This window comes from Saimiri boliviensis, chromosome 10 (assembly GCF_048565385.1).
Source record: "Saimiri boliviensis isolate mSaiBol1 chromosome 10, mSaiBol1.pri, whole genome shotgun sequence".
NCBI lineage: Eukaryota > Metazoa > Chordata > Mammalia > Primates > Cebidae > Saimiri > Saimiri boliviensis.
In genome coordinates, this window is record NC_133458.1 from 6876035 (window position 1) to 6889011 (window position 12977).

At 38.1% G+C, this 12977-nt stretch overlaps 1 protein-coding gene across 20 annotated transcripts in view; it reads left to right on the forward strand.

Annotated features, from left to right (window-relative positions):
- Positions 1–12977, forward strand: part of KMT2C (lysine methyltransferase 2C) — a 310436-nt gene that overhangs the window by 198183 nt on the left and 99276 nt on the right. For 18 of the 20 annotated variants that reach the window (XM_074378876.1, XM_074378875.1, XM_074378881.1 and 15 more), the window contains 4 exons: positions 1862–1981; positions 5190–5306; positions 11670–11771; positions 11964–12068. In XM_074378876.1, coding sequence (XP_074234977.1) covers positions 1862–1981; positions 5190–5306; positions 11670–11771; positions 11964–12068 — 444 coding nt within the window. The remainder of the gene's footprint in view (positions 1–1861; positions 1982–5189; positions 5307–11669; positions 11772–11963; positions 12069–12977) is intronic. The other 2 variants (XM_074378886.1, XM_074378895.1) reach the window with 1 other exon arrangement.

Here is a 12977-nt window from a genome sequence, read left to right on the forward strand (position 1 = left end):
GGAGGTCAGTGAAACATCCATAGATGTACTGCTGCCAAATCCAGCAGAGCAGTATGCCAGATGTTGGGAATATGAGTAACATGAAAAAAGACAAACAGCTTTTGACAACACAGAGGTTTCTTTTTTTTTTTTTTTTTTTTTTTTTTTGGTGACAGAGTTTCGCTCTTGTTACCCAGGCTGGAGTGCAATGGTGCGATCTCGGCTCACCGCAATCTCCATCTCCTGGGTTCAGGCAATTCTCCTGCCTCAGCCTCTTGAGTAGCTGGGATTACAGGCACACGCCACCACGCCTAGCTAATTTTTTGTATTTTTAGTAGAGACAGGGTTTCACCATGTTGACCAGGATGGTCTCGATCTCTTGACCTCGGGATCCACCCGCCTCGGCCTCCCAAAGTGCTGGGATTACAGGCTTGAGCCACCGCTCCCGGCCAGAGGTTTCTTAAGACCCTGGACTACTAATAGTAGGGAAGAAGACATAGGTACACATTTAAGTTGATGTGAAATTCTGAAAGTGAGGTAATTGACTTGCAGTGATCGCTGCTCAGTGAAATCAGCATAGTGTTACCTGAGCTAGGTTAGAGATTTGATGAGTAAGAAAGAAAACCTAAGCGTAATCTTGGAGTGATTGCTGGAGAGAATGAGTTGGATTGCTGGACTTCAATGTGTGTGGGTTGAGTTTATGACTTAAAAGTGAAACCAGTCTATTGCTTGCATGGTTTTTCTATAGGTAATGTTCCTCTGTTACCTGTCTGTTACCCCAAGAGTAGTCACATTCTTATTTCTGGTTATTGTAATTCCTGGTGGTATTTTTATGTGATTAATGAGATATTACTTGTTAATATTTGATAATATTCTAGAAACCTGGTAAGTACTGTGTACCTTGACTTACTGGTAACATTATAGCATGCACCATTGAATTACCTAATTCAGAATAGGTTTTTTATTGTTTGACATTTGTTTTGTGTTTTTCTTTAAAATGTTATCTTTGTGGAGTAAACATTTTTCTTTATGCTGTTCAGCATCTTCATCAGTTCAGGGTATTGCTGAATGTGGTTATTTGGAAGTAAAATGCTATAAGTTATATAGATTTTAATAAGATACTGTTTTTTATATAATTTATCAGATACTGTAGTCATTTTAATTTGCAAATTTAGGACAATTTGCTTTAATGTTTTTTCACTTCTGTCCATTGGATGTCATTTCCATAAAGTTTTCATTCCCTTAAGTAAAAACCGAAACCCAAACCCACAATTAATAGTCACTGAAGAAAGAGTGATTAAATGTTAAGATTATAATGGTATTTGTATTTTAACGTTACAAGCCAGCTCTCCACAGTTTATAAAGTTTATGCATTATCAGTTGCTTATGTTTCTCATTGCATTCTTTGGCCTACTGGTTTTGGTTGTTTATAGCTATAGTACATAGAATACCTTATGGTTACCCATTTTTGCTTTTAAGTAGAGCAATAGTTGTTAGAAGAAAAGTAATCTCTTAATACTTTCTTCTAGTGTTGATTCTTAAAGTGTGATTGACTTTTATTTACTATTTGGTGCAGGAATTGCAGTTCATGAGTCAATGTTGATGTCATATAAACCTTAATTTTTAGTGTTTCATTGTAGAGATGTCTCAGCCGGAATATTTAATGTAAATTGTAGTAGCAAACATTTAAGTTATTTAAGTTATACTTAAATGTTTAAATCACTGTTAGTAATAAGGTTATTTTGCCTTCCTTGAAGCAATTTGTCCTAAATTTCCATACTTTTACATTTGTTTTTGCTGTTCTAAAATTCCTTAGTTGCTGGCTTTGACTTTTTATGTTGCTGAGTTTTACACACCTATTTTCTCAACTGCCATATCCTAGGGGGCTTGGAGTACCCATAATACAGTGAGCCCACCTTCCTGGTCCCCAGACATTTCAGAAGGTCGGGAAATTTTTAAACCCAGGCAGCTTCCTGGCAGTGCCATTTGGAGCATCAAAGTGGTAAATACAATCGCATTTACATTCATATATCAGTTCTTTCTGATTGGTTTTGCCCTATTGGATATTAAGAATTAAATCTTTCTTTTCTAGATTGAGCTTCCAGAGACACTTTTTAAATCTAAAACTTTTAATGTAAAGAAACAATATGCTTGCATTTAAAAATCAAGTATACATTTTAATACCTCTTTCTGTGGTTAATTCCTTTTGTTGTGATTACTACTGTTTTTATGAGGGAGAAGTCCTTGACATGTAGACCAAAAGGTAATTTATTATGTTCTTATGGAGAAGAAATACCAAAATTGTGGCAGATTTCATTGTCTGTGGTTAATACCTCAAAATTTTTGACAGGGCTTTCCCCCCGCCCCCATGACATTGGTTGATGGCTCTGCTAGTCCTTGAAGTAAGTTAGGTAGTAATGTGATGCATTTTGAAGAGAAAAAAATTGTTTGAAAAAGCATTAACCCCAAAAATTAAAATGCTTTATTGGTTAGAGATGACAGTTTTTCTTCATCTTCTATATTTAATATTCTGGAATATGGCTGTTTAGACTAATAAGGATTTTAAGGAATTCTAGAGAACACTTTATTTTCTTTCATGACTGGAAGAAATATTTTTTACCTCCCTACCTCCCCCTGGTATCATCTACAGATATTGAGGTATAAATATTTTAAGAGTCATTTATTTGACAGTTTTGTAACATAGACCAGCAATTTTCACTATTTTTTTTTCCTGGGTCAGCATTTGATGTTGGAGAAAATAAATTGAGAGATTACTGTAGTGTTGATTTTTAATCACTGACTTAATTTTTCAAAAATCTCTTATTTAAAAACAAAACAAAAACTGGGCCAGGTGCAGTGGCTCATGCCTGTAATTCCAGCACTTTGAGAGGCTGAGGCGGGCAGATCACTTGAGGTCCAGGAGTTCGAGACCAACCTGGTCGACATGGTGAAACCCTGTCTCTACTAAAAATACAAAACCAAATTAGTCGGGCTTGGTGGAACATGCCTGTAATCCCAGCTACTGGGGAGGCTGACGCAGGAGAATTGCTTGAACCTGGGAGGCGGAGGTTGCAGTGAGCTGAGATCATGGCATGCATTGCACTCCAGCCTGGGCGAAGAGGTGAGACTCCGTTTCAAAAAACCAAAACAAACAAAAGCAAACTAACCTGACCCTATCCATCTCTTGTTCAAAGAAGCTGATGCACCTCTCAGGGTCAGGGGATCTCAAGGAGAGCAGGGTAAGAGAACACAGGAATGGCAGTTTGAAACTGGAAGCTGGCTCTGTATTTATTACATCCAAGGGGAAAAAACAATTTCTACCTTCCCTTTTGTTCATGTGTATCTATTTTATGCTCACAATATCACCATAAATTTTTGACTTCGAACTCATTCTGCAAAATAGGAAATAAGTTAATTTCAAACTATGATAAGGTACATCAGTTGAATTATGACATTATTTAACTTGTTGCAGGGGAAAGATCAAAGTATTTTTCTGATCATCTGGATAATTTTAAATACACATAATTTGAGGCCAGGCGTGGTGGCTCATGCCTGTAATCCTAGCACTTTGGGAGGCTGAGGCAGGTTGATCACCTGAGGTCGGGAGTTTGAGACCAGCCCGACCAATATGGAGAAACCCCATCCCTACTAAAAATACAGAATTAGCTGGGCATTGTGGCTCATGCTTGTAGTCCCAGCTACTCTGGAGGCTGAGGCAGGAGAATCACTTAAACCCAGGAACTGGGGATTGTGGTGAACCGAGATCGCATCATTGCACTCCAGTGTGGGCAACAAGAACGAAACTCTATCTCAAACAAACAAACATACATACATAATTTATCTACTTATGTAGGCCCCAGGTTTTTTCAAGGAGTAATTAATCAGTACAAACAAGGTAGGGGGGTCGGGAAAACTGTACTCTGGTACTTAATGTCTTAAATCAGGCGTCCCCAAACTTTTTACACAGGGAGTAGTTCACTGTCCCTCAGACTGCTGGAGGGCCGCCACATACTGTGCTCCTCTCACTGACCACCAATGAAAGAGGTACCCCTTCCTGAAGTGCGTTGGGGGGCCGGATAAATGGCCTCAGGGGGCCGCATGCGGCCCGTGGGCCGTAGTTTGGGGACACCTGTCTTAAATTATCAGAGAATTTAACATGTGTTTTCCCATAGGTTTATTTCTTGTGTTGGGTAAGAAGTCAGATAAACAATTTCCATTTCAGGTATTTAGTATTAAGATTATTTAAAACAAAACTTTCACAAAACCTTTTGTTAGCTTTCCTATAATTCTCAAACAGTTTTTCTGGATAGGCACCTTGGCTTACTCCTGTAATCCCAGCACTTTGGGAGGCAGAAGCAGGAGGATCACTCAGCCCAGGAGTTGTGGGCTGCAGTGAGCCATCACCGCACCATTGCACTCCAGCCTGAATGACAGAGCAAGTTCCTGTCTCAAAATTAAAAATAATAACAACAATAATAAATTTTCCTCTAAATACTGTGGTGAATGAGGTAGAAATGTTGAGTTCATAAGAGAACTGTTGAGTAGTGAAAGAAACTGACAATTTTAATGACAGGAATATACTGTTATACACTAGCAAAATGAACTTTCATGCCGATATAGCAGTACAGAATATGGTTCCAAACCAGGGATACTGGAGCCAGATTTGCTAGCTGTGTTACCTTGGACAAGTTGCTTAATCTTTTTATTCTTTAGCACACTCATCTAAAATGGGGATAATAAAACAGTAACTACTATATGTGGTTGTTGAGAGTAAAAAAATACTTAGATTAGTACATAGTAAGTACTCAATAGATGTTAGCTATTGCTATAATCACTGTGAGACCAGTTAATAAGAGAGTTCTTCCTTATACTTTATATTAAATACAATTTGTTGAACTTGGAAATATCTGGATCAGGTTGTAGCTATTGTAGCCACTTAGAATGTAGGAGTGGGAAACAGTAAAATCATGCAAAGCCTTCCTGATAGTGCTCACAGTGACAGGCCCAAGGTATAATTCTAAGGTTGTAATCCTTTTATATTTAGATTTTTAAGTTGTAATCTTTTAAATATACAAATAATAAGCCAGGTTTCGTAATATATAGAAAGTGTTTGTGTAACATTAAATAAAATGTTTTATCTCAGTGGCATTTGGATTTAAAAATTCCTTTGGGCTGTCACAAAATGTTGACTTTCCTAATCTGTTACATAGGGCCGTGGGTCTGGATTTCCAGGAAAGCGGAGACCTCGAGGTGCAGGACTGTCGGGGCGAGGTGGCCGAGGCAGGTCAAAGCTGAAAAGTGGAATCGGAGCTGTTGTATTGCCTGGGGTGAGGCTTGCTTTATGTATCTTTTTTCTAATCTAAATGTCAATTAATGATGAAAAATCTCACTTGTAGCAAGTTATTTCGATACTAAGAGTCATACAAATAGGGCCAAAATGTTTATTTTACTGCCTCTACTTTCCTTTTTTTTTTTTTTTTTTTGACTCTCTTATTAAGTTTCCTTTATATTTACTTTCTCATCTTTCTCTCTTTCTTACCTCCCTATTTGACTATTTATCTATGCCAACCCTCTCTAAAAAGTCAATATGTAATATATATGCTCTAAAAAAATTTTTTTTTTGAGGCAGCGTCTTGCTCTGTTGCCAGGCGCCAGGCTGGAGTTCAGTGGCATGTTCTCAGCTCACTGCAACCTCTCCCTCCTGGGTTCAAGCAGTTCTCCTGCCTCAGACTCCCAAGTAACTGGGACTACAGGTGCATGCCACCATGCCCAGCCAATTTTTGTATTTTAGTAGAGACGAGGTTTCACCATGTTGGCCAGGATAGTCTTGATCTCTTGACCTCGCAATCTGCCTGCCTCGGACTCCCAAAGTGTTGGGATTACAGGCGTGAGCCACCACGCCTGGCATTATTTAAAAAATTTTAAGATTGATAAATATTTGCTTATTGGCATGTTATGCGGCTTTATTTAGATGTGCATTACAAATATATTTGCTAACTACTGGCAAATATTTTATGTAACAACTTTGCTATTTTATTAAAATCCTGTCTTTTAAATTCTGAAATGTCATTTTAAGTTCAGGAGACAGATGAAATTGTTCAAGTTTACTACTAAACCAGGAGTAAGGGAGCTTAGATTCTTGTCCTTTTTTCAAAAAGGAAAAATTTTAAAGCAGGCTTATTGAGGTATAGTTGATATAAGCTATGTTTGACATGTATAATTTCTTTAGTTTTGATATATGTATACACCCTTGAAAACCATACCACAATCATGATAGTGAATATATTCATCTCCCAAAGTGTCTTTATGCCCCTCTGCATCCCCCCTACCGTCCATCCTTGTCCCCAAGACTAGTTTGCATTTTCTAGAGTTGTATATAAGTGGAATCATAAAGAATTGTACGATTTTTGGACTGATTTTTTTTTTTAGCATAATTACTTTGAGATTCTTCTATGCTGCTGCATTTGTTAACAATGTACTCCTTTTTGTTGCTGATTATTAATAAAAGTGTGGATGCACCATGGTTGTAGACCTGTGTACTTAAAAAAAAAATCTTTTCTGAGACAGGGTCTCATTTTCCAGGCTGGAGTGCAGTGGTGTGACTATAGTTCACTCCAGCTTTGACCTCTCACCTCCATTTCCCAGGTAGCTGGGACAGTAGGTATGCACTACCACACCCAGCTAATTTTTAAAAATTTTAATAGAGAGAGTGTCTTGCTATGTTGTCCAGGCTGATCTCGAACTTCTGAGCTCAAACACTTCTTCCACCTTGGCTTCCCAAAGTGCTGGGATTACAAGCATGAGTCACCATCCCTGGCCTGTAGTCATACATTCTTGTAATGTTTTCATCTGATTTTGATATCAGCATAATTCCAGCTTCATAGAATGAATCAGGAAGTATATTCTCCTCCTCAGTTTTCTGGAAAAGTTGTGTAGTAGTGGAAAATGTTTCTTCCTTATATTATACATGAATTTATTAGTGAAAGCATCTTGGCTTGAAATTTTCTTTGTGGGATGGTGTTTGTTTTCCGTTTTTTTTTTTTTCCCTCCATTTAGAGATGGAATTTCACTCTTGTTGCCCAAGCTGGAGGGTCATGGTGCGATTTCAACTCACTGCAACCTCTGCCTCCCGGGTTCAAGTGATTCTCCTGCCTCAGCCTCCCGAGTAGCCGAGATTACAGGAGCCCATCGCCATGCCCAACTAATTTTTTTTTTTTTTTTGTATTTTTAGTAGTGACATGGTTTTACCATGTCGGCCAGGCTGGTCATGAACTCTTGACTTCAGGTGATCCACCTGTCTCAGCCTCCCAAGATGCTGTCATGAGGCACCTTACCCAGTCTGGCGTGCAGTGGCATGATCTCCACTCACTGCAACCTTCACCTCCTGGGTTCAAGCGATTCTCCTGCCTCAGCCTTCTGAGTAGCTGGTATTACAGGTGCAAACCAACATGCCTGGCTAATTTTTGTGTTTTTGGTAGAGATAGGATTTTGCTATGTCGGCCAGGCTGGTCTGGAACTCCTGGCCTCAAGTGACCCTCCTGCCTCAGCCTCCGAAAATACTGGGACTACAAGGTGAGTCACCACACCCAACCTTGTGGGGTGGTTTTTAACAACAAATTTTATATCTTTAGTAGGTACCTATTTAGGTTATTATTTCTCCTTGCATAAATTTGCATCGTTCAAGAAATTTGTTCATTTTGTCTAACTTGACAAATTAAAGGAATAGAGTTGATCATAGTATTTATTATTATTTTAGTACCTCTAGAATCTGTAGTGATGTCACCTTCCTTATTCTTGATACTAATAATTTGTATCTTGCCTTATTTTTTTCCTGATCAGTCTTACTAGAGATGTATCAATTTTATTAATCTTCTTGAGTCAGCCTTTGTTTTCATGGACTTTTCTCTGTTTTCTTTTTCCTTTCTGTTTTATTGATTTATATTCTCATCTTTATTTTTTCCTTTCTTCTCACTTTGAGTTTAATTTGATCTTTGTTTGTTGTTTACTCTTATGTGGCCCTGCTTGGAAGGGACACTTGTGAACTTTAGATCAGAGCTTTCTGTTCTCCTTGGCTTAGATCTGTGGTCTAGCAAACTGAAATTTCTATCACCTTCTGGACAAATGACACTATTACAGGCAGCAATAGCACATGTTTTCTCAAAGATTACCCTTGTCCTCAAGATAGGTTTTATTTTTCTAGTAGTCTAAAGGTCATGAAATAAAGTACAAAATAAAACCAATGGGCCCTCAAGGTAGATGATACTGTTTTCTTTCTTGCGTTGACAATTGTTATTTTAAAATATTTTGGTTTTTCTGCGCTTACTATTTAAATGTGACTCTCCACTGCCACTTGAATTTAGGGGACATTGTAGTTTTCTGCTCCAGACTTTGTTTCTGGTTTTTACTGGGAATATGTTATCACTTTTTTTGAGATGGAGTTTCCCTCTTGTTACCCAGGCTGGAGTGCAATGGCGCGGTCTCGGCTCACCGCAACCTCCGCCTCCTGGGTTCAGGCAATTCTCCTGCCTCAGCCTCCTGAGTAGCTGGGATTACAGGCACGCGCCACCATGCCCAGCTAATTTTTTGTATTTTTAGTAGAGACAGGGTTTCACCATGTTGACCAGGCTGGTCTCGATCTCTTGACCTCGGGATCCACCCGCCCCGGCCTCCCAAAGTGCTGGGATTGGCCCATGTTATCACTTTTAGTGAAAGCATTCACTGGTTAAATTTCCTTTCAAAAATAATAATGGGCCGGGCGCGGTGGCTCAAGCCTGTAATCCCAGCACTTTGGGAGGCCGAGGCGGGTGGATCACAAGGTCAAGAGATCGAGACCATCCTGGTCAACATGGTGAAACCCCGTCTCTACTAAAAATACAAAAAACTAGCTGGGCGTGGTGGTGCATGCCTGTAATCCCAGCTACTTAGGAGGCTGAGGCAGGAGAATTGCCTGAGCCCAGGAGGCGGAGGTTGCGGTGAGCCGAGATCGCGCCATTGCACTCCAGCCTGGGTAACAAGAGCGAAACTCCGTCTCAAAAAAAAAAAATAATAATAATAATAATAATAATGGATCTTTACAATTTCTTTGAGCTGCTTGGTGTGTAAAATGTATTGAATTTTCTGTTAGTGGATTGGGAGGTAGAAATGGATACTTTATCTGTGTTTCAGCCATTTCCGTAATTATATATCTCAATAGTCTTCTCACTGCGTTACTTTACTTTTAGTAATCACTTAATTTCTTACTAATGATGATTATTCTGCTTTTGCGAATCATCTTGGATGATTCTCTGAAATTTTAGAAAGCTATTTTGAGATAGGCATATAATACATGAATACATTTTCTCTATTAAAAAAAAATTGGAGCGTTATAGGTAGATCAGAGATTACCATTACTAACTACCTCCTTGGTCTTCCCCCCCCCCCCCCCCCCGTTACCAGTTTGGTATATTTATATATTAGGTTGATCTTTATGAAATTGCCAGTATTATTTCTGACCTGATGAAAGCAGCAGTTTCTTATGATTCAGCCTATTATAAGTGCCCGTAGACTATAATGACTTCGCATGTTTTTGTACCATACTGCTATACCTCACATACTAGTCTGCAGTTTATTTTTTCACTCAACAGTGTCTTTTGATAATTTCTTCCATGGAAGTCCCTACAAATTTCTACCTTCCTACTTTTAAAATGTTGCATAATTTTCTAATGTTTGTATCTGCCATTGTTTTACTTATTCCCTAATGATGAATATTGGCGTTACTAACACTTGTAATCATTAGGGTTCATATGACTGTAAATTGCTCTTACAAAGCATTAGTACTGTCCATGAAAACTGCTTTTAAGTGTATTTGTATTGAAAAATACTGAGATGTCTTCTATTTAGTTTTCTTTCTCTTTCTTTGTCTTTTTCTGAGATAGGGTCTTGCTCTGTCACCCAGGCTGGAGTGCAGTGATGTGGCTCAGTGTAATCTCTGCCTCCTGGGTTCGAGTGATTCTCGTGACTCAGCCTTCTGAGTACCTGAGACTATAGGCATGTGGTAGCATGCCTGGCTAATTTTTATATTTTTGGGAGAGACAGGGTTTCACCATGTTGCCCAGGCTGGTCTCGAACTTCTGAGCTCAGGTGATCCACCCACCTTAGACTCCCAAAGTGGTAGGTTTAAAGGCATGAGTCACCTCACCCAGCCGGTTTAATCTTCTTTCAGTTATTCCTCAAGAAAAGTAATTCTTGACCTTGTTTTATGTTTTGACCTTGAACATAACCTGTTATGTTTTAACTCTGTCTTTCCAGGCTTAGGTTGTAAGCTGTCTAAAGAAAGAGGATTGCATTTTATGATTTTGTCAGTGCCCTCCTTGTCCTCTTCTGCAACTTCCAATTCAGAGCTGCTTTTTGTTTTTTTCATAATCACTCTAGAAATTATTAACAAGTCAGTGGGTACTTAGTTGATTTAGTCAAATAGAACTAAGTCCTGAGTGAACAATAGTGGTTGGTAATCATTTGGGTAATAATGAAATTTTGGTGTTATTCAAAGTAATATTCTAAAATGGTGCTAACAGAAATATAATGAGAACCACATATGCAATTTGAAACTTTCTAGTAGCCACATTAAAAAGTTACAGTGGGCCAAGGCTGAGGCAGATGGATCACCTGAAGTCAGGAGTTCATGACTGGCCTGTCCAACATGGTGAAACCCCATCTCTACTAAAAATACAGAAAATTAGCTTGGTGTGGTGGCAGGCACCTGTAATCCCAGCTACTTGGGAGGCTGAGGCAGGAGAATCGCTTGAACCTCGGAGGTGGAGGTTGCAGTGAGCCGAGATCGTGCCATTGTTCTCCAGCTGGGCAACAAGAGTGAAACTGTCTCTCAAAAAAAAAAAAAGTTACAGTGGGTCAGGCACAATGGCACACGCTTGTAATCCCAGCACTTTGAGAGACTGAGGCGGGTGGATCACTTGAGGTCAGGAGTTTGAGACCAGCCTGGCCAACATGGTGAAACTCCGTTTCTACTAAAAATACAAAAATTAGCTGGGCACGGTGGTGGATGCCTGTAATACCAGCTACTTGGGAGCCGGAGGGAGGAGAATCGCTTGAACCCAGGAGGCAGAGGTTGCATTGAACCGAGATCACGCCATTACACTCCAGCCTGGGCTGCAAGCGTGAAACCCGTCTCAGAAAAAAAAAAAGAAAAAAGTTTTAATGAACAGACAAAATTAATTTTAATGCTTTCCATTTCGACCAGTATATCTAAAATATTACTATTTCAACATGTAATATGTAATTATGTATTGTATTTTATGCTTACAGGACATCTCAGTTCGGACCAGCTACACTGCAGATCCCAAGTGTGTGTCACTAAAATAGAGTGATAGATTTATGTGTGTACACACATATGATATCATTTGTAGTGTCTTGATTAGAATTCTGTGTAATCAAGTCTCACTAAAGACAAGTTCATATTTTCTCATTACTTCTTGGTCTATAGGAATTGTAACTCTAAAGAGAGAATTAGGTGAATAATAAAATGTCGTAAGTCTGTTTTATGGTAGTATCTTAGCATTTATAATATTTGGAATTGTTAGTCTAGACCTTAGCAAAAATACATGTTTTGATTATGAATTTTCTGAAGTTTTCCAGTTGCGTGTAAAACAAGTGAAAAATATAACTTCGTATTTTGTGTATTTTGCTTTTTATAGGTGTCTACTGCAGACATTTCATCAAATAAGGATGATGAAGAGAACTCTATGCACAATACAGTCGTGTTATTTTCTAGTAGTGACAAGTTCACTTTGAATCAGGTTTGAACTTAACGATTTACTGTCTTCCATGTTGAATTTCTCCTTGTACATTTCTACTTCATCTCGTATACACAGAAGTCATTTAATATTTAGCTATAGAGCTCTATTAGTTAAAAAGGTATTTTAAAAATAAAATTTGTAGATTCTTAGCTTAGTCTCCATTTAAAATATGTTGTGTTTTCTTAACTTCAGGATATGTGTGTGGTTTGTGGCAGTTTTGGCCAAGGAGCAGAAGGAAGATTACTTGCCTGTTCTCAGTGTGGTCAGTGTTACCATCCATACTGTGTCAGTATTAAGGTAAACATGCTTAAATTGAGTTAACAAAAATGTATTGAATTTTTATTTGATTTGAGTAGTAACATGCAACTCCCAGTTCTCACAATTAAGTATTATGATTATTATTATACATACGTGATAGTATTTAAATACTTTAAATACTACTTTTCAGGGTTTGGTATCTCAAGAAATTTGCTCCTCTATAAATCTGTGGTCTTACATTGTACTAATATTCTGCTTTTGTCTTGAAAAAGTAAAACATAAAGATGTATGCATTTAATTTAAAAGACTATAATATTCACAGAGGTTTTAGGTTTAGCTGGTTCATTTTGTCTGTTGATTAAAAAGTTGAGAACTGGAGTACTTTGTAAAAAATTATTAGCCCATTCTGTTCTTTCCCATATTCTTTCTCTTCTCTGCTCACTCGTATACAAAAGGACATTTTCTCCTTACAGCCAAAAGAAACAAAACAAATGTCATGTTTAATGTAATGAGTAATGAGTCAACGCTGCTCACTTTCAAGCATTCTAGGATAGAGGCTTTCTGAGGAAACTTTTAAGTAGTTGCAGGTGCTTGGCTTTAAATATGGACAGGTCTCAATATTTCAGTAGTTGAATTTAAGGTTCTTTTTTTTTTTCTTTTTAAGAACTCAGTCCTAATAAAACTTACATATTTGAATAAAGTGTCATGGCCACTTTATTCAAAGCAAGCATGGAGGTATGGCTGTACAGTAGGGGGTCTAAACTATAAACTCCACAAGTAAATCTTTTCTAGTACTGCCATACCATGTAATATGAATACTAACCTCAGTTTCCATGATAGGTTGTGAACCATGAGTTATTTTTTTACCTTTCTCCCCTGCCCTTCAAACATCACTGTATTATATCATTGATTTACCTACTATTATTACCTACTACTATTTATCATTGA